This window comes from Poecilia mexicana, unplaced genomic scaffold, assembly GCF_051168715.1.
Source record: "Poecilia mexicana isolate PSO_F unplaced genomic scaffold, ASM5116871v1 scaffold_13, whole genome shotgun sequence".
Classification (NCBI taxonomy): Eukaryota; Metazoa; Chordata; class Actinopteri; order Cyprinodontiformes; family Poeciliidae; genus Poecilia; species Poecilia mexicana.
Genome location: NW_028263382.1, coordinates 17,313,469 through 17,334,420, shown reverse-complemented (window position 1 = coordinate 17,334,420; position 20,952 = coordinate 17,313,469). Strand labels below are relative to the sequence as shown.

The 20,952-nt window shown below is 39.5% G+C and overlaps 1 protein-coding gene across 1 annotated transcript; it reads left to right on the top strand.

The window, feature by feature from the left end:
- The first annotated feature begins 2,662 nt into the window (after nucleotides 1–2,662).
- mmp13b (matrix metallopeptidase 13b) lies at nucleotides 2,663–6,307 on the top strand. Its single transcript, XM_014971291.2, has 11 exons — nucleotides 2,663–2,830; nucleotides 2,922–3,032; nucleotides 3,221–3,348; nucleotides 3,440–3,588; nucleotides 3,683–3,808; nucleotides 3,897–4,052; nucleotides 4,143–4,263; nucleotides 4,694–4,827; nucleotides 4,909–5,068; nucleotides 5,200–5,303; nucleotides 5,858–6,307. Exons 1-11 carry the CDS (start codon nucleotides 2,663–2,665, stop codon nucleotides 5,956–5,958), a joined length of 1,458 nt encoding a protein of 485 aa, XP_014826777.1. The 3' UTR covers nucleotides 5,959–6,307.
- The last annotated feature ends 14,645 nt before the right edge of the window (nucleotides 6,308–20,952 follow it).

Below are 20,952 nucleotides of genomic sequence, written 5' to 3'. Positions count from 1 at the left end.
CTTTAAAAAGGTATTCTACCACTGCATTGTTGCCTTTGAATCCAGTGTAACAAAACATTCCACACACCAATATCGTCAAACGATTATGTTGCAGTCCAGTAGTGGTCTTTCTGTGCACTGCTGGAATTAACATCAGTGAAAACCAAGTGGCTTTGGGTTTGAACAAAACGGCTGATTTGTCTTGTGAAGAGTCCAAGAAGGTCTAAAAGTCAGCAACCGCTATGTAAAATCATACTGACGCACCATGTCAGTTAGATTAAGGATCATTTAAAGCTTGTTCAGTTAAACTTACTGTTAATCACCAAATTTTAGGGGATTAATAAAAGCAAAAATCGATAAAGTGTATTTGAGAGGAAACACTGGATACAAATAGTAAGTTGACTGGCTCCTCTTCAGTTGCAACATTAAAATCCTTGAAATGGGTAGTGACTTAAAGGCATCCTGCTGTTTAGCACATGTCTTTTAGTCATTGCTTTCTGAAAGAAAACAAGTGTATCCCATGTCTTAGAGCGTGTGTTCTTCTCTCATCAAACTGCAAATGTGTTTATTTTGTGTACTTGAATGTTATATGTAAAACTTTCTGTAATTTATGATTATTGTATGGCAATTTCCAAGGGTTTTGAACTGAGGCACTGTTTGTGTGGGGTTGTTACAGCTAAAATAACAGTAAAAATCCCCCCAGAGTCTAACTTCCCCTTGCATGAATCAGACTCACTCTGTCAACCACCACCTAAACACTGATGCTGCTCCAAAAATATTTGTCTGCACAGGATGTTGCAACGCGTAGTCACACTGTTAGACATGCATCATATTTCCGATAAAGTCCAGGTCAGCGGAACCATTTCAGATCCCGAAGTTGGTTGTCTGTCTGTATGCTTTCAAACACAATTAGGAAAGAAAAAAAAAAACGTTGGACATAGCGTTCGTTCTGAGTGTCAGCTTAGTTCAGAAAGTGTGAGCAGTACAAAGCTACAGTCGAATAAATCAAGGATTATCATGTGGCCGATTTCGATTTATAGCTCGATCTTTATGCATTTCAGGCTGTTTTGTAATAAATAGCTGTTTGTGACAAACAAAATGTATTACATTCATACATTCTAAGCAAAATACTTTGTTTTCTGGTGTATTTTTGATGTGGTTATTGTTGTTTTTTTTGAGTTATTATTAGAATACTTAATTTAATATTTGAAAATAGTAGTAATGTGACAGTTTTAGAAGATAAAGAATCCTCTTGTTGTGATGCAGTGAGTGGATAATGATATACCTCTGTTGTTTTCCCCAGACAGTGATGGAATAGTAGCTTTAGACGGCAGCAAGTCTTTACATGTCAGAACATCAGGTGGTGATATTCTTGCTTTGCTTTGTTAGACTGAAATACAGAATACAACAGGACCAATGGACTCTGTCGAAATCAAACATTTTCATTTCAGTTATAATGTAATGAATATAATTTAATTTTGAGTGATTAATATTTTTCAAACAAATACTGTGTTGGAGGGAGTTTCTGAATCACAACTCTAAAAAAAAAAAAAAAAAAAAAATCTTGTTCCTGTAAACAACTTGTAAAAATAGTTCCCAATTTCTTAAGAACATATCCCACATTTTAAAAGTGGGAGTTCACATAATGTTGATTTCCCACTGAACAAGTTTTGGTGCTAAACAGCTTATTCGGCAGTACGTCCATCTGGTTTTAATAGTAATGTCAGAACAAAGTCTTGGAATGGCTCTAATTCTGCAGCTGAAACATGAACTCCCTTGGCTTTAGTTATAAAACCCATGGCCGTTTTATGTAAACAAAAAAGCTAGGAGTAACTTATGCTCAATGTCAATCTGCTTTCTCTCAAATTTATTTAAGCGTGACAAGAACTGAATCTATCTCAGGTCTGTTGTGATAAATTTAGTTTTAAAAATGACAATTATAACTCCTGCTCTCTGTATTGTTTCTAAATCCAGCTCACAGGTCATAAAATACCTGTCTGCATTGTAAATACTGTACACAAATACTGAATACTGTTAAATCTCAAATTTAATTAATTTTTTTGTTTAAGATTAGATTTAAGATGACCCACCACCATCACCACTCGTGAGAGGTGAAGGCGAAAAAGACATTTATAATTAATCATACTTATATTGATTTAAACACTAATACACATGGAAACATTTATATTAAGAGGATGCTGAACTACGGCAGGAAACGCTTGACTTAAACAGATGAGGCAGGAGGGCTAACGTTTAAGCTATTGACATAAATCTTTTTGTTGTGTTTCTTACTCATGCGTCACAGATTTCACTCTAAAATAAGAAAATAGACTCAAGACTATCATAAGACGCACAGCAACGTGAAGGCAATTTCCCTTTTTTGCTAAAAGAAAAAAGAGGAAATTATCCTTATCCAAACATTTCTTCTACAAGTCATATCTACTGATGAGACATTTTTACTGAAGAAAACATCTGCTCTCAAATCACCTAAGTCAATGCAATGGGTTCATCAAAGAGTTTCTATGTTGAATAAAAAGTTTACTCAATACAGTCACTGTAGTTTTGCAGATACATACGCATTCCTGTACAACCAAAAAAGGAAGTGGCTAGGTACTTTTGCATGAATCACGGGGGGTTGGGGTGGGCAGCTGAGCAAAACACTTTAAATACCCCTCACAGCTTCATGATGCCAGTGGCTTGTTTGGACAACTCAGTGTCAACAACAATGTTTCCTTTGCTGCTGCTGCTGCCGGTGTTGGCTCGATACTCCTTTGCTCTGCCTCTTCCTACTGGGACAAAAGAAAACGTTGTTACAGAAAATGTCAGGATAGACGACCTCTTAATAGCCGAGGTAAGATTCTTGTAAACCTTTTTTTACTTCGTATGCTTAATTCAGTGTTTTCTTGTAGTTTGCCATAAAATATGTTTGTTTTTTTACACAGAAATACCTTCGTCACTACTATGGTCTTCCAACTGGTCTCCAAAGTAAAGAGTCGTCATCGAGTGATTTTAAGAACAAGGTTGAGCAGATGCAAAAATTTTTCAAGCTTCAGGTAACCAGAAGTGTGCAATTGTAAATTTAGGTTTTTGTGTGGTTCTTTACTTTTCTCATCAGCATTTTAAGAGTAAATTGTATAAACAACACTTTACATATGGAAGAAGTTCTCATCCTTTTAAGGTCTTTAGAAACAGCAAAGTTTTGACACATCTTCCCAATTTTTTTGTTTTTCCACTTGCAAAGGTAACTGGAAATCTTGATGACAACACTCTGGAGGTCATGAAGTTGCCCAGATGTGGTGTACCAGATGTTGGGGAGTACAACCACTTCCCTCGACACCTCAAATGGGAAAAGAACAATGTCACATTCAGGTAACTATTAAATCCTTGAGAAGAGAATTTGATATTTTGAGTATGTTTTAAGAAAAACGTTCTGACTGTCTCATGCTCCCCAATGTTTCAGGATTGTGAATTATACTCCCGATTTGAAGAAATCTGACGTAGACAGAGCAATCCGAAACGCACTAAATGTTTGGGCAGATGTCACCCCTTTGAACTTCAAGAAGCTGCATGATGGCAACGCAGACATTATGATCAGCTTTGGAACAAGAGGTGATGAAGCATTGTGACTTTTATAAAGTAGACATGTCAAATGGTTCATGTTAGGTTCAGCATGCTGAATACTTGTTTGCCTCTTGTACTGAAGAACATGGTGACTACAATCCATTTGACGGACCTGATGGGCTGCTGGCTCATGCCTACCCTCCAGGCCCAGGCATTGGAGGAGACACTCATTTTGATGAGGATGAACACTGGACCAAAGATTCATCAGGTGACTATGATACAGAAATATAACTAATAGCAAACCGAATTCTGTCACAAAAGAACAATGGTTTTAATTCTATGTATTTTCTCTCCAGCGTACAATCTGTTTATTGTAGCAGCCCACGAGTTGGGTCACGCACTTGGTATGTCCCATTCATCGGACGCAGGTGCCCTGATGTACCCGGTCTACTCGTTCACCACTGGTTTCCCACTGGCCGAAGATGACATTGAAGGCATTCAAGCTCTCTATGGTGGGAAAATGGAAACTTCAGTTAGAAATGGTAATGTACAATAATTGCATGAGGAAAGTCTGTTCATGCTATTGTAAATGTAAATTTCAGGTCCCAACCCCAATCCCAGAAAAAGGAAGCCAAAACCCGATGCACCTAACAAATGCGATCCTGAGTTGAGTTTTGATGCTGTGACAGAACTACGAGGAGAAACCTTCATTTTCAAAGACAGGTAAAGTGAAGGCATGTCCCATTCATTGGATGCAGGTGCCCTGATGGATGGGCTAACATCGTCCCAATGGCTCACATTGAAACCAAACTCCTCATTACAAGTAAAGTGTTTCCCAGTAGTGAAACTGGAAAATATAACAATGACAAGAAGTCAGAGTTTTTTTAACTGTCACATGAAACGCTTCATCTCGACCCAGCCGAGTTTCATCTAATCCTGCGCTTCATTTGATGAACAGTCAGTGGCAGCTTAGACATAACCTTGTCATTGTTGATTTATCACAGTTTTTGTTGCAATGTAGGCTAATGTGTCCGGACAAAAATCCAGTTTTCATCTGAACCAGTTTCAGTTATTCCCCTGTCCCAATTTCCCCGCCTGTAACATTTTTGTGAATGCTTGGCCAGTTTGTCTTCAGCGCTGCTTCTTTTTGCAGCTTCTACTGGCGTCTCCATCCACAGATGGCAGAACCTGAGCAGACGCTGATCAAGTCCACATGGCCCACCCTGCCAAAAAAAGTGGATGCAGCGTATGAGTACCCAGAGAAGGATTTAGTCTTCATATTTAGTGGTGAGTTAAATATAAATGTTTGATTATGTAACAAATACCACACACAAGGTAACACCAATACCCTGTTGTTTGTTCAACCAGGGATCCGTATGTGGGCCTTGAATGGATATGCAGTTGTGGATGGCTACCCAAAGTACATCCACAAACTTGGTCTTCCCAAATCAGTTAGAAAGATAGATGCAGCTGTGCATATAAAAAGCACAGGGAAAACTCTGCTCTTTGTCGATGAAGAATACTGGAGGTAAGATGGCGATCATGTTACACAGAATGTGATACTAAAATGGCAAACGTCAATTTCTTGTGCTTCACAGCTCGGTCTCTTGGACTCTTTATTGATTCTCTGTATTTCTGTGCATTTTGCGTCACCAACAGTTACGATGAAGCAACAGGCACCATGGATGCTGGTTTTCCGAAATCTGTTGAGGAAGACTTTCCAGGAATGCATGATGAGTTTGATGCTGTCACTTTCCATCAGGGTAATATGCAAAACTCAGTATTCAGTACAGTTAATGATCCAATGTGTAATATTTATTGGTAGCAATAAAATACGGGACTCGAATCTGTTCATTTAGAACAAAGGATCCCAATTTATTTTTGACCTTCCTTCCACTAAATACTTGTGACAATGATTTTAAATCTCAGAACACGGATCACAAATACTGTTTCACAGAACACTTAAAAAATTACTTACTGATGATGCAGCAACTATAAACCTTTAATATAGAATCCTATAATAATCCTATAATAAGAATAAGTGTTTTTACTCACCCCTCTTTATTTAACAGATTAAATAAGGAGTCTATACTCCTTCCAGTATAGACTAAATACACTAAAACGAACACCAAAAATGGCTTGTTATGTATTTCGGGAAATTAGCAGAAACTCTAATCTGCTGCATCTTTCAAAGTACAGAATGTAGAGCATGTTGCAAAATACTTCACATGGCTCCTTTAAATAAACTCCTGTGAATATTTGATGTTTTCTATATTCTGTCATTTACTCACATGTATTCATCTTTGTTCTCTTGCAGGCTACTTGTATTTCTTCCACGGAAATATGCAGTATGAGTACAGCCTCAGATTCAGGAAGGTGATCCGCATCATGAGGACCAACTCCTTCCTCAACTGCTAGAACTGTTATGTATGGACACAGCTGACTGTATGTGAACAGATGATAAATTGCCTAGACAAATTGGGATGAGACAAAACACACTAGGGTGTGGAAATGAACAGATTTAGGGTATAAAAAAATAAATGTTGTCAAAAGATAGGTGTATGTGCTGGACACAGAATTCTATGTGATTCTTAGGAATTTCATCAACTTATAATTTACTTATTTATTTTGCATGTGTTGCTTATTTATACTGGATGTTTTCTAACAGATATTCACCATAGTGTCTGTAGGAATTTATTGACTGAATTCAACTTACATGGATTCACAAGTTCCAAATAAAGTCTCATTTTCTTTGTTGCATTCCTCATTGGTGTGGCTGACTGACTTCTCTAGTATCTAAGTTATGACATGTGGGAATATTTTGTGTGTTTGTGACTGATGCACTTACTGCCTGCCCTGACACTTTTCAAACTTTCATTGGTTGAAACATTCAAATCCGTGTGTCATTGTTTGACTTAATACCTAAGCGGGTGTTTGTCTGTCACAAAAAATCTTAATAAAATACATTGAAATTTGAGGCAGTAATCTGAGAAAAAATGAAAAACTTAAAAAAGGTATCAACATTTTTATAGAGCACACCGAAAAAATTTTTTTACAAAGACTTTTGATTATACAACAGATGCACTACCAATAAATTAGGCTTGGATAAATGTTGCACACATTTAGTTTGACTAGCTCAGTCCTCACAAAGCAGAAAAAGCAGAAGAGTCCTTTACAAACGAAGCTGAAGTTGGTTTCCATTTCTAGCTTTCAATAACTAAAGGGCGATTCCACTTAATATTTCACTACATTCCGTATATTTAATCGACTCTAGTTTAAAAACTACTACAACTAGAGACTTGAAACTTGGACTGGATTATTCTCCGCTGCAAGCTGAATGAATACCATGTTTGGGATTTGTGAAACCCTTTTATGATTTGTGAAACTTCAATAAAGTTTGATTATCACCATTTTTTGCATCTCTTTCATACTAGAACTGCTCTAATTAAAAAAACAACACCTAGACACTTGAAACTTGAACTAAATTATTCTGCTCTAACAGCAGAATATTTACAACCATGATTCTGATTTGTGAAACTTCAATAAAAGTTCATTTTCACAATTTTTTGGCATCTGGATCGCCTTAGATCTGCTCTAATTAAAAAACTACAACTCCTAGACACTTCAAACCTGGACTATGTGATTCTGCTCCAATAGTAGAATATTTTAATCCAGGTTTGTGATTTGTGAAACCTTTATGTGATTTGTGAAACTTCACTAAAGATCAGATTACTATTCATACATGTTCCATGCGGTTTTTTTCGAATTCAATTATAATTCAAAACCACTTTAATGAACCACTTTAACCACTTTAACCAATGGGAAATTAAATGCTGTTGTAACTCATTAATTCTTCAACGAGTTATTGTTGATCATGCTGGCTGTTGGAAGGAAAGAACCTTTGCAGGGGTCTGTTAAGTGAAGTGAAGTTTCACAAATCAGAAAAGAGCTTCACAAATCCCAAACATGGTTCTAAATATTCTGTTGTTAGAGCACAATAATCTAGTCCAAGTTTTAAGAGTCTATGAGGAACTGGACCAGTTCTAGTGTGATCCAGATGCAAAAAATGGTGAAAATCTACCTTTATTGAAGTTTCACAAATCAGAAAACGGTTTCAAAAGTCACAGTCATGGTTTCAAATATTCTTCTATTAGAGCAGAAAAATCCAGTGCAGGTTTGAAGTGTCTGGGAGTTTTCGTTTTTTTTATTAGAGCAGATCTATGGTGATCCAGATGCCAAAAAATTGTGAAAATTGAACTTCACTGAGTTTTCACAAATCAGATAAAAGTTTCACAACTCCCAAACATGGTTCTAAATATTCAGTTCTTAGTTGAGAATAATCCAGTTGAAGTTTGGAGAGTCTAGCTGTCATAGTTTTGGAAATAGAGCAGTTCTCGTGTGACCAAGATAAAAAAAAAGTGGTGAAATCACCCTTTTTTAAAGTTTCACAAATCAGAAAAAAGTTTCACAAATACTGAACATGGTTTTAAATATCCAGCTTGAAGAGGAGAATAATCTGGTACAGGTTTGAAGAGTCTAGGAGTTGTATTTTTTTAATTAGAGCAGTTCTAGTGTGATCCAGATGCCAAAAAATGGTGAAAATCGAACTTTATTGAGTTTTCAAAAATCAGAAAAAGGTTTCACAAATCCCAAACATGGTTATAAATATTCTGCTATTAGAGCCGAATAATCTGGTACAGGTTTGAAGTGTCTAGGACAGTTGTTCTTAACCTGGGTTCGATCGAACCCCAGGGGTTCGATGAGTCGGTCTCAGGGGTTCGGCGGAGCCTCTGCCGCGGAGGTAAAGACACACATGTGTAAAGTCGTGATGACGCCCCGCTTTGCCGTCACTTGCTGCAGAGGATCACGTTACATTGCTTAACCAATCAGATCAGAGCTGCGGAGGAGCACTGATTGAAGGAGTTCCACTCTCAGCATGGATTTGAACTTGTGTCTTTAATTACTTCAGCAAAACTCCCCGTTTTTCCTAAATTCTGTAGCTTTCGGTGTACTTCTAAATCTGCTCCTCAGTCGCATCTTTTCGGGCCTGCTACTGCCTCTAGTGGCGTGGGGGTGGTAACACAACAAATATAATTACATTACTAAATCAGAATACCGCAAAGTCTTTATTATTTATTATAAATTTTTCATTCTCTTAAGAATGTAGAGCTAATTAAATGATCTAAACAAGACCTTAAAGTGGTTCCAGTTTCTCTCGATGGCCAACCTGTTGAAACTGTGACAAATTTTAAATACCTTGGGTCATTCCTGGACAGTCAGCTCAACTTTGCTGAAAACACTGACTATATTTTGAAGAACTGTTCTCAGAGACTCTACCTTTTAAGAAGACTTAGTGATCATGGGGTGACCCAACTAGACCCATATGTCTTGAATTTTGGGGGGGGAATCATATTTTATTTATTACTACAGAAGGGTTCAGTGAATGTGCATATGAAACTGGTGGGTTCGGTACCTCAAAAAAGGTTAAGAACCACTGGTCTAGGAGTTGTATTTTTTAAATCAGAGCAGTTCTAGTTTGAAAGAGATGCCAAAAAATGGTGAAAATCGAACTTTATTGAGTTTTCTCAAATCAGATAAAGGTTTCACAAATCCCAAACATGGTTATAAATATTCTGCTATTAGAGCAGAATAATCTAGTCCAGGTTTGAAGTGTCTAGGTATAGTAGATTTTAAACTACAGTCGATTAATGATGCGGAAGGTAGTGAAAAATTAAGTGGAATCGCCCTTTAGCTATTGCAAGCTAGAAATGGAAACCAACTTCAGCGAGCGACGTAAACGTCATACGCTGTGACGTCAGCTCCAAAGCTCTATTGCAATAAAAGGATCCTAGCAGTGTCTGAACTGGTAACTTATTTACATATTGTAAATAAATCATATGTGGGGATTTATTGACCACAGCTTTATTTTTATAATACTATCATGAAAGATAAGAGTACCGTCTTTGTGCTGACAAGAAAACAACTTGCTGAATACTATTAATCAATCATTAATCATTTTTGTCTAGATTAATGTCAAGTTGTCAAAACAAAGACATTTTCAATAATGTCAACTTTGTATTAAAAGTGTCATGATTTACCGAATGACGCTTTATGACAACATTCATAAATATTTATGAAGACTTATTCATGTTCATGACATGTGTTTATGACGGTGTCATGTCAGTCTTATTCACCCGCCTTCAAATAAAGTGTTATCGGCTGGGTTTATGTAGCATTTGATTTTTAACAAAATATTTATACCTGTATTTCATAAAAATAATCGTTGACTTTCGGCATTTATTTTGAATTATGTTGGTCCGATTTACAGCTGATTTTCATGTTCAAAAGCATTTTTTAATGTTCCATCTTATAGTATATTAACTGAACAAAATTGTTTGTTTGACTTCAAAGATTAGAGTCAAGACTGCTTTACATTTAATTTATATGTTGAAAATTTGTATAGTAAAATGGAATAAATTAGTTGTGATGTACAGAAGATAATATATATAATAGTAAAGGTTAGTTATAAAAACTAGATGACATGTCAATTTATGGTCTTAAATTGCAAAATAAAGTCTGCAAATTGATTGTAGAATGGTTTCATTTTTACATCACTTTGCATGAGCTACTTTCAAACTAAGTGTTTTGTGTTCTACAACTACATTTCCTGTGGACTTAGAATTAAATTTTGTTGAAAAATTATGTTAAGAATATATTAAATACATTAACTTTAATATATTTTACACTATCATTAACATATGGTGTAGAATACAGACTTCAATGGTTTGGAGGACAAAAGTATTTGGAAAAGTCCAAGGTTTTTTAAAAAAAGTTTGTGAATAAATCACAAAAGACAGAGTAAAAAGAGAGAGAATTTCAGTTTTGGGTTAACAAAATATTGATAAATTTGACATAAAAACTGTTAAATTATAGAAAATATTTTGATGGAAATTCTGAAAAAAAAGTATATAAAAATACAGTAAATGTCCTGGTAATTCTCTGCCAGGATATTTTCAGTGGTTTTACAGAATTTCAGTCAGAAGTTTCCCGTAATTTAACAGTATTTTATTTTAATTTCTTCCATTAAAAAAACAAGGAAATGTCCTGGTAATTTTCTGCCAATACATTTTCTCGTTTTTTACGGAATTTCAACAGAATTATTCCATAATTTAACAGTTTTTTTCCCCTTAATTTAAAATATACAAACTGTTAAATTATGGCCCACCACCACCACCGCTTCAGGCGACATTTCCCATATTCTCAAACTCAAAGCTTGATATGTATGGGGCAACGTGACAGTTCACCTGACTGACTACATAAACTAAAAGCTGGATCATAGACATTTTTAATAAGCATATTTGTGAGCCTGCCTCTTTTTATTAAATTGAAATTAATTTTAGATTTTTGTGTAACTTTTTTCAGGTTAACTTAGAAAGCGAGTTGTTATTACAGGTTAGTTTTCTAAACTACAAAAAGTAACTGTTAGGGAAGCTCAAAAATGAAAAATTGAACTGATATTGATATCCGATAGTAACACTGCTGTTATGCCAGATTTACCAGTACTTTATTGTGTCAATTTTTTTATATGATTACTCGATTAATCGTAAGAATAATCGATAGATTATGCTATTACTAAAATATTTGTTTACAATAGCCCTAAATATATAAATAAAATAGCATTTATAGGGGGATCGGGATCGCCCCCACCCTCTTCGACCCCTCACATCTACCTCTACATTGAGGGGGCCTAGTGTACCATGAGAGGTACACAACCCCCCCCTCAATGTCTCTCCTTCGCCCCCCTCCTTCTACAGCCAGACCTCCTCCCCCTTTTTGCAATACGCCGTCTATCTGCCCCCCAGCACTCAAAGGTACGCTAGATCGCCCCCGACCCTCTTTGACCCCTCACATCTACCTCTACATTGAGGGGGGCTAGTGTACCTCTCATGGTTCACTAGCCCCCCTCAATGTCTCTCCTTTGCCCCCCTCCTTCTAGAGCCAGACCTCCTCCCCTTTCTTGCAATACGCCGTACGTCCGCCCACCCACCACTCAATGGTACGCTAGATCGCCCCCCACCCTCTTTGACCCCTCACATCTACCTCTACATTGACGGGGGCCTAGTGTACCTCTAATGGTACACTAGCCCCCCCTCAATGTCTCTCCTTCGTTCCCTCCTTCTTTGCTTCCTCCACCCCCCACCTCTCTAAGGATACGTCAGTCCCGCACCTTCTCTCTTTCTTCTTCGAACCTCTTCTAGCCTTCCAGTCCGCCACCGTTCCCTCGGCCTCCCATTCTGACTCTTCGGTACATCCTACCCACCTTGCTCTGACTGTAACAATGAATGACTAAAGGTTTCCGGTATTCTCAGATTGAAAACTTGTACGCACTCTTAAAGCCATAATCATCCGCTCTGGTAGGTTGCGAAGTTCTGCTGAGGAAACGCATCCAGTTTTGACACTTCTGACACGGTGTCACTGTTGGTGAGAAAAAATCCTGAAAACACCATTAGACATGAGGACTCAGAGGTCTGTCGTGAGTCGGAGACAGGTCCTGCTCAGACATCTGTCCAGACTCGAGGCAGGTCCTGACTCTCAGACAGGTCCTAACTCTGAGACAGGTCCTGACTTTGAGACGGGTCCTCACTCGGAGGAGGGTCCTGACTTGGAGACATGTCCTGACTCTGAGACTGGTCCTGACTCGGAGGTGGGTCCTGACTCTCAGAGAAGGTCCTAACTCTGAGACAGGTCCTGACTTTGAGACGGGTCCTCACTCGGAGGAGGGTCCTGACTTGGAGACATGTCCTGACTCTGAGACTGGTCCTAACTCTGAGACAGGTCCTGACTCTCAGACAGGTCCTAACTCTGAGACAGGTCCTGACTCTCAGACAGGTCCTAACTCTGAGACAGGTCCTGACTCTGAGACAGGTCCTGACTCTGAGACTGGTCCTGACTCGGAGGTGAGTCCTGACTCGGAGGCGGGTCCTGACTCGGAGGCGGGTCCTGACTCGGAGGCAGGTCCTGACTCGGAAGTGGGTCCTGACTCTGAGACGGGTCCTGACTCGGAGGCGGGTCCTGACTCGGAGGCGGGTCCTGACTCTGAGACGGGTCCTGACTCTGAGACGGGTCCTGACTCGGAGGCGGGTCCTGACTCGGAGGCGGGTCCTGACTCTGAGACGGGTCCTGACTCTGAGACGGGTCCTGACTCGGAGGCGGGTCCTGACTCGGAGGCGGGTCCTGACTCTGAGACGGGTCCTGACTCTCAGACAGGTCCTAACTCTGAGACAGGTCCTGACTCTGAGACAGGTCCTGACTCTGAGACTGGTCCTGACTCGGAGGTGAGTCCTGACTCGGAGGCGGGTCCTGACTCGGAGGCAGGTCCTGACTCGGAAGTGGGTCCTGACTCTGAGACGGGTCCTGACTCGGAGGCGGGTCCTGACTCGGAGGCGGGTCCTGACTCTGAGACGGGTCCTGACTCTGAGACGGGTCCTGACTCGGAGGCGGGTCCTGACTCGGAGGCGGGTCCTGACTCTGAGACGGGTCCTGACTCTGAGACGGGTCCTGACTCGGAGGCGGGTCCTGACTCGGAGGCGGGTCCTGACTCTGAGACGGGTCCTGACTCTGAGACTGGTCCTGACTCGGAGGCGGGTCCTGACTCGGAGGCGGGTCCTGACTCTGAGACGGGTCCTGACTCTGAGACGGGTCCTGACTCTGAGACGGGTCCTGACTCGGAGGCGGGTCCTGACTCTGAGACGGGTCCTGACTCTGAGACGGGTCCTGACTCGGAGGCGGGTCCTGACTCTGAGACGGGTCCTGACTCGGAGGCGGGTCCTGACTCGGAGGCGGGTCCTGACTCGGAGGCGGGTCCTGACTCTGAGACGGGTCCTGACTCGGAGGCGGGTCCTGACTCTGAGACGGGTCCCGACTCTGAGACGGGACCTGACTCTGAGACGGGTCCTGTCTCTGAAACGGGTCCTGATTCTGAGATGGGTCCTGACTCTGAGACGGGTCCTGACTCTGAGGCAGGTCCTGACTCTGAGACAGGTCCTGTCTCAGAGGTCTGTCCTGACTCTGAGACGTGTCCTGAATCAGAGACCGGTCCTGACTCGGAGGCGTGTCCTGAATCAGAGACCGGTCCTGACTCCTCCGAGTCAGTACCGATCTCTGGGTTGACCAAATTTACAGGCCCAGCTAAGCGTGGACTAAACTCAACGTTTGGTTCACTCTTGGTGGGTTCTTGCCTCTCCTCTTCGTCAGAATCGTCTCCACCACACGCAGCCTTTTTGATGAGCCCCCATGCCTTCTGAAGAAAGGTGTCTCTGAGATTGATTATCCGCGGTCGTGCCAGGGTTCTTTTGAAGCACTCTACAACCTTGTGAATCACAATTGGGTTGTCGCTTTTGATCATTTTGAAGAGCAGTTCTCTAACTACATCTTCATTGCCACAGAGAAGCTGTAAGATGTCTCTGCAGACTTTTTTTTGCATTTTCTCAAAAAACACAAAATCGATGTCTTTGACTTCTTTCCATATTTCTGGAGCAAGCTTTCTCTGGACCGGTTCAGTGTCCTTCTGTTTGTAAGCCCCATAGCTAGATCTATTACTGGACTTGTAAATCAATCTCCATAGGATCTTTTGCACCATAACTCTCCTTTGGTCTTCTGTTCCTCGCCTGAAGCCCATCCTGTTTGCGTCCCTCAAAAATTGTTCAGGGTCCATGGTTGCCTGAGTATAATCTTCACTCAGGCAGTTTTCATCTGCGTACAAGTCCTCGGTAGGAAAAAATGTCTTTCGGATCTTTCTTTTTGTGGACGTTAACATCTTCTTTGGGCGAATGGGATTCTCCAGGTGCTTTTTGAATTTCTCCACAATGACTTCGTGTCCTTCTGGGTAATCAAGCAGTGCGATTAAATGCAGTCCACTGGCAAAGTGGAATGCATCTCTCGCAACACTTTGGAAAATCCTTTCAGCGAGCTCTTCTGACACCTCAGAGAGTACATCCACATTTAAATCTCCAGTTTTTCTCAATAGCAAAATCAAAATTTTGCTATGTTGTTCCTCAAATGTGGGTCGGACAAGATGCAGAGTTGGTTCATCTGCAACCTTCTCAATTACCTCCCACAGAAGTTCGCTGAGAAACTTCCTCTTCTTATAATCTGGGCTTCTTTGGCCAGGATGGACTTTGTTGGAGAATGTCTTTTTGATTTTTGTCCAAAAAGAGACCTTAGGCCTCACATCCATTTGCGTCTGTTGGCTTTCGTCAGTCATTTTTATTGTGGCGAGCTGAAACGTTCAAATGAATCTTGTGTCGACTGATTTGTGGTAACTGATCAGAGAATTAACTGATCAGTTGGTTATGTCATGGTCTCTATGACATCATAAAGTCATCCTCAGAAGGGCCTCATGATACAGACATCATTTGAAGTCATGCTGATGACATCACTGTCAGAAGCATGGCAACTGTTGCTAAGGGTAAAAATAGCACGCAGTGAGCATGCGCTATGAAAAAAAAATTAATCTGTGTGAACTAAATGCATTATTCCCACAAGTCTGAACTGGCAGTGATGTGCGCAGCTTAACAGGAGGGGTCAGGGAACCATTGGACCCTCCACTTTACTGCCCTACCCATTTTTATTTGTTATTTGGGTTCCATCTCCTAACAGGCATAGAGCAAAGTGTCAATGGAACCACAACACAACCTGGTGGGCCGGTCTATCAGTCTTGTGATGCCCACTGGTATGTGCCCACAAAAGTGAAAAAAGGGCATGCATTTCTTTAAATGTGTATGGGATTATGATAAGAAGATAATTTATTTGTTAACAGGGGTTAAAGATGATGGGTGCAGTAACGGTGTTTCACCGGTAGGTGGTGTATTGGGACTCTGAGCTGCCTGTTGCTCTGCCGTTTCTCATAAGCTGAGAGAAATTGGGTCTCCCGTGTGTTCATTTACTTGAGGTGAGAATAACCCTAAAGTTTATTTTAACTAAGTACTTTTATTATTTGGTACTGTTCAATGATTGTTTAAGGATACGAGTTTTGTTGTGTTTCAGAGCCAGCAGCGGCTAGAGGAAGTAGCCAACAGGCCATGATGCTAGTTGGTTAGCACACACTGTTGCGGTGGGAAAGAGCGGGCTACTAGGTGCAACCATAGACATTAATACAGGGGTCCCCAAACTTTTTTCCTGTGAGGGCCACATAACTTTTCCTTTCTCTGCTGGGCTGCCGGAGTCAGTTTGTAACAGAAAAAGTGTGATGATTGCAGGAGTGCCTAAATGTAAAAAGGTATTGCGTTCCAGAAAGCACAATCAAATAACCCTCTCTGGGTTCTTCACAGAAAAAATCCAGGAAATAAATTATAACACTATTAATGAAATAAATACCATATTCTCCAGGCTATAAGCCGCAGATATCTCTGCCGCTCCAGGTTTTCCACAAGATGCAGCAGCAGCAGAGGGGAGCAGACACCCAAAGTTTGAGTCATAACAGGTCAATTGAATATCACATTTATTATGGTTGAAAAAGAAAAAATTGCCAAGTTTAAATTTAACTGAACTGATTACAGTAGTAACTGTAACAGTAAAAGTGCTGATCCTTCGTGTCTGCTACTAGCATGGGCTAAATGAAAATAGGCGCTTCCTTCTTCATCTTTAGATCTCAACGGCAGCTTGCATCCATTATTGTTGCGCTACTGCCATCTATTGGATCCTAATATCTACACCTCAAATTCTCATAATGATCCCAGTATTATTTAAAAAAACTGAAAAATCAAATTTTTCCCCTCAATGCGATTTAACTGATCAACAACATTCTCAAATTTCAATTCCCTATTAAAACCTAATTCTGTTTTAATAGGCGCTTTCTTCGCCTATTAAAAGACAGGACCTATTAGAACCTAGTGGTTGTAACAACCTCCTCAGCAGGTCAGTGTTCTGCTTAGGCCTTCTAATGAGCCATCATTTGATGCAGGTGTGTAAAACCAGGGAGAAAACTAAAACATGCAGGATGCCGCCCCTCGAGGACCGACTTTGGGCACCCCTGCTCTAGATGGTGATGGCTGTTGGAAGGAAAGATCTTTTGCAGGGGTCTGTTAAGTGAAGTTACACAAATCACAAACATGATTCTAAATATTATACTATCAGAGCAGAATTATTTAGTCCAAGTTTGAAGAGTCTAGGTGTTGTAAATTTGGAATTACAGCAGTTCTTGTGTGACCGAGATAAAGAAAAAAGTGGTGATATCGCACTTTTTGGAAGTTTCACAAATCAGTAAAAAGCTTCATTGAAATTGAAAATAATCTGATCTAGGTTTGAAGTGTCTAGGTGTTGTAGATTTGGAATTAGACCAGTTCTCGTGTGATCCAGATGCAAAAAAAGTGGTAAAATCAACATTTGTTGAAGTTTCACAAATCGGATAAAAGTTTCACAAATCACAAACATGATTCTAAATATTCTACTATTAGAGCAGAATAATTTAGTTCAAGTTTGAAGAGTCTAGGTCTTGTAGTTTTGGAATTAGAACAGCTCCTGTGTGATTGAGGCCGAAAAATAGGGCAAAATTGCCCTTTTTTGAAGTTTCACAAATCAGAAAAAAGTTTCACAAATCCCACACATGGTTCTAAATATTCTGCTATTAGATAAGAATAATCTAGTTCAGATTTGAAGTGTCTAGCTGTAGCAGTTTTTTAATTAGAGCAGATGATCCAGATGGAAAAGAAATTGTGAAAATTGAACTTCATTGAGTTTTCACAAATCAGAAAAAGGTGTCACAAATCCCAAACATGGTTCTAAATATTCTGTTCTTAGTTGAGAATAATCCAGTCGAGGTTTGGATAGTCTAGGTGTCGTAGTTTTGGAAATAGAGCAGTTCTTGTGTGACCAAGATAAAAAAAAAAAAGTGGTGAAATCACTCTTTTTTGAAGTTTCACAAATCAGGAAAATGTTTCACAAATCACAAACTTGGTTTTAAATATTCTACTATTAGAGCAGAATAATCTAGTCCAGGTTTGGAGAGTCTAGGAGTTGTGTTTTTTTAATTAGAGCAGTTCTAGTATGAAAGAGATGCCAAAAATGGTGAAAATCTAACTTTATTGAGTTTTCACAAATCAGGAAAAGGTTTCACAAATCACAAACAAGGTTTTAAATATTCAGCTTGAAGAAGAGAATAATCCAGTCCAAGTTTCAAGTGTCTAGGTGTAGTAGTTTTTTAAACTGGAGTTAATTAAAGATGCGGAAAGTAGTGAAAAATTAAGTGGAATCACCCTTTAGCTATTGGAAGCTGGAACAACAGCTCTCTTAATAATAATAGATTTTCAATAAATTCATTTGCATAATGTTACCACAAGAGGGCGCTCCAATCTGCAGTTTGAGAACAGCCGCCATCCTCTTGGAAGACACTCCTGATCCGGTCAGAGTACCTCAGTAAATTTTGGGAGAGGTTAATTGACAGTCATATATAATACCAGTGATCATAAAACGCTTTCATCATTCCCAGGATTTCTCACTCAGACTTCTAAATTATAAAGCATTTCAAGCCAAACAATAATTCAATGTATGCACTTTCAGCAGAAAAAAAGTCTGAGAAAAGGTTTTTATTTTACTAAGTCATCATTTTATAATTGAATGTGTATCACCTTACCTGAACACTAACCACCTCAGTAAATAGTATTTATGTGGTGACTGAGACAATTAAAAAGACCACATTGAAGGACAGACGTGAGATGAATTAAGATTGTTTTCATTTGCGTCCACTAAAAAAAAAAAAAAAAAAAAAACTGGCCAAAGACCTTGCGTCAAAGTCCAGGAAATAGTGTTTCCTGAACCAAGAAGCCTAATCCACAGGCTCAGTCATGTGGATGTAATTAGAGAGCAGTGAAGCAATCACATCATTTGGCTATTTCCTTTCTTTTTTTAAGGTCTTTTTTTTTTTTTTTTTTTTTTTGTTGTTGCGTCAATAGATCGCAAATTCTGTTTGTTCATCACTGTGCTGCCAGAAACATACACAAAATATCTGAAAAGTTGACCTTGGTAAATATGATATGCTTTTGGTGTGAGACTCTGGAAAGTGTTTTAGAGAAAAGCTGTTTGTAAAATCTCGTCTCCTCCAGCTCTATCGCAGTGTTTGCATCTTGTTGAAGGTTGAATGTCAGCAGCCAGAGAAATCGAGCTGCTATTCAGTCTGAAGCCCTCATTTATCAATGGAAACTAAAAAAGGCATGTTCCTGTTTTTCCAGGTTTACAGACATGTTCTAACATGCTCATTTGAGGTTTGCTCAAACCCATGAACTGTGGAAGACATTAAAAATATTGTCCAGGAAACAGAAAAACCTAGATACATAAATAAAAAAAACAACATCATTTTTCAGTCTTTGAAGGTGATTTTATAGTTAAAGTCAGCTTCGCTCTTTTTATCTCATTAGAGCCCCAGCTGGACACCTCATCCTGGTCTCTGCACCAGTCAGAACATATTACCGTAAGCCGCTCACAGACAAAAAGAAATCATAAATTAGGGATTATGGGAAGATAATTAACTCTGAATTTTAAAGTCTTACTGTTCTGGAGGGTTTACAGAGTCAGGTATGTTTTAAATCCTGCTGATGGTCATGGAACACTGTGGCTGCAATGATCTGGATTTCAGTATTCAGACTGGGATGAGCCAACAAAAAGCATGTCTCCACATATCTTTAATTCCAATATTAACATTTTAGTCAATCGTTTTCTTTTATTATTATTATTTTCCACGGTTTTATTCTTATTTCATCTGTAGATCAGCCATAACTCCGTTTTTACCTCTGTCTCAGAGGCTTTCGTAACAAACAAATAAATAAAATGCATTCTGAGGCTGGCCAGAAAAACAAAAAAACGAAGAAAAAAAAACGAAAGTGGGAGAGAATAAAGAGAAAAGCTTTGCAGAGCAGGAGCGCTTGATGGAAACCAGATGGAGGAGAACAACAGGGAGGGCAGCGAGCTCAGGATATAGCCCGTTTCCTCTGGGAAACTCCACTCCCAGACCACCACTAGGAACAAAGTTACGCAAGACCCCCACTCTACCTTTGCTGAGCTGCATGTTCAGAATGTAAGCAAACTGTGTGGGGCAGAGAGACGTGGTTTCTTTGTGGGAACTAACAAGCATGCACACACCTCATAACAAATTCATCTTTAGCAATTGTGCGGCACACAAGCTGTTTTATGGTGCCAATGGCTACTGTTTGTAAAAGTGCATTTTAAAATTCTCAAGTAAAAGAAGAATCTCAGATGTTTGTGTGGTGCTGTGTGTGCAACCGTTTTATTTCCTTCCCTAATGTTCAATTACTGCAAGGGTTTTCTTTTTTTTTTTTTTGTCATGCTCCTGCGTCTTGCTTTATTAACAAAGCCATGCTTGACTGAAGAGGTTCAACCTCTGTGCAGATTAACCCTTGAATCTAGGAAAGCTGATTCTGCAGCTATTGATTGGTACAGTGGTGTACAAACCCAGATAACTGTCAGGAGCACAGATAGATTTCAGAGAATGGTTCACCAGAGATACAGTCCCGGTCTTGTCAAAAGCTGAGAAAACATTATTAGAAAGCTAATAATATCTTTTTCCTCTCTTTTCATGCAGGGGAGGAAAAATTAGTTTGATACACTTTGTTTGTATATCTGCTTTCTGGTTTGATTTCTTTATTTATTACCTTTAGATGTCTGTGGGTGAGATCCACTTGGAGAGTTTTGTGAACAGAGCTCACAGTTGACTCAGACATGTTGAGCCTGGAATGACGCCTGAGCTCTTGGGCTCCGAATCATCATGGAAACCAATGGGAAGTTTTCAAGATGATTAAATGTCTTCAAAAGTAGTGAATCACATGCTGCTCATTTCTCAACATTTACTTCATGGCTTATTTCAGCAATCGCCAACATCTAAGAAATGTTGTCAGACTTTGCATTAGTTTATCATTTAAACTTTTGGTTGGTTGAAAACACTGTTTAAGTGACCCAGGGTATGTATTGAACCATCAGGAGATTCTCACTAATCTAAATTCAGCCTTTCTGACAATCAAATGACTAATTTTAAATGTTTAAATGAACAGGAACTGAGACAAACGCGGTTGGAAGAGTTTACAAATTAATCTTCTCACTGGAAATAGCTAGATATTTTGCAGTGGGACAATGTCAACACATGGCAGGAAATCAAGCTGACATAACAATCTATTTTAAGGCACTTTTGCGTATCTTAGTTGTTAGTGTATATGTATGCTTGTGTGTGTGTGTGCGTGTGTGTAAGGTTGTTTTGTCTTGTGTGTCTGTTGCCCAGTGATGGAGTGGCAACCTGTCCAGGCTGCATCCTCTCTAAGCAGTACAAGAAAAAGCAGCTCTAGCCATGGATACATGGATTAATGTTTCTACCAAATATTCCTTTCATCCTTTAACACTAATCATTTTTGT

Excerpts from the sequence above, each read along its gene's own strand:
- mmp13b (XM_014971291.2), top strand. The coding sequence starts at position 2,663 with ATGATGCCAGTGGCTTGTTTGGACAACTCAGTGTCAACAACAATGTTT. Across the intron at positions 4,828-4,908 it reads TTTAGTCTTCATATTTAGTG|GGATCCGTATGTGGGCCTTG; the intron begins GTGAGTTAAATA and ends TTGTTCAACCAG. Across the intron at positions 5,304-5,857 it reads TGCTGTCACTTTCCATCAGG|GCTACTTGTATTTCTTCCAC; the intron begins GTAATATGCAAA and ends GTTCTCTTGCAG.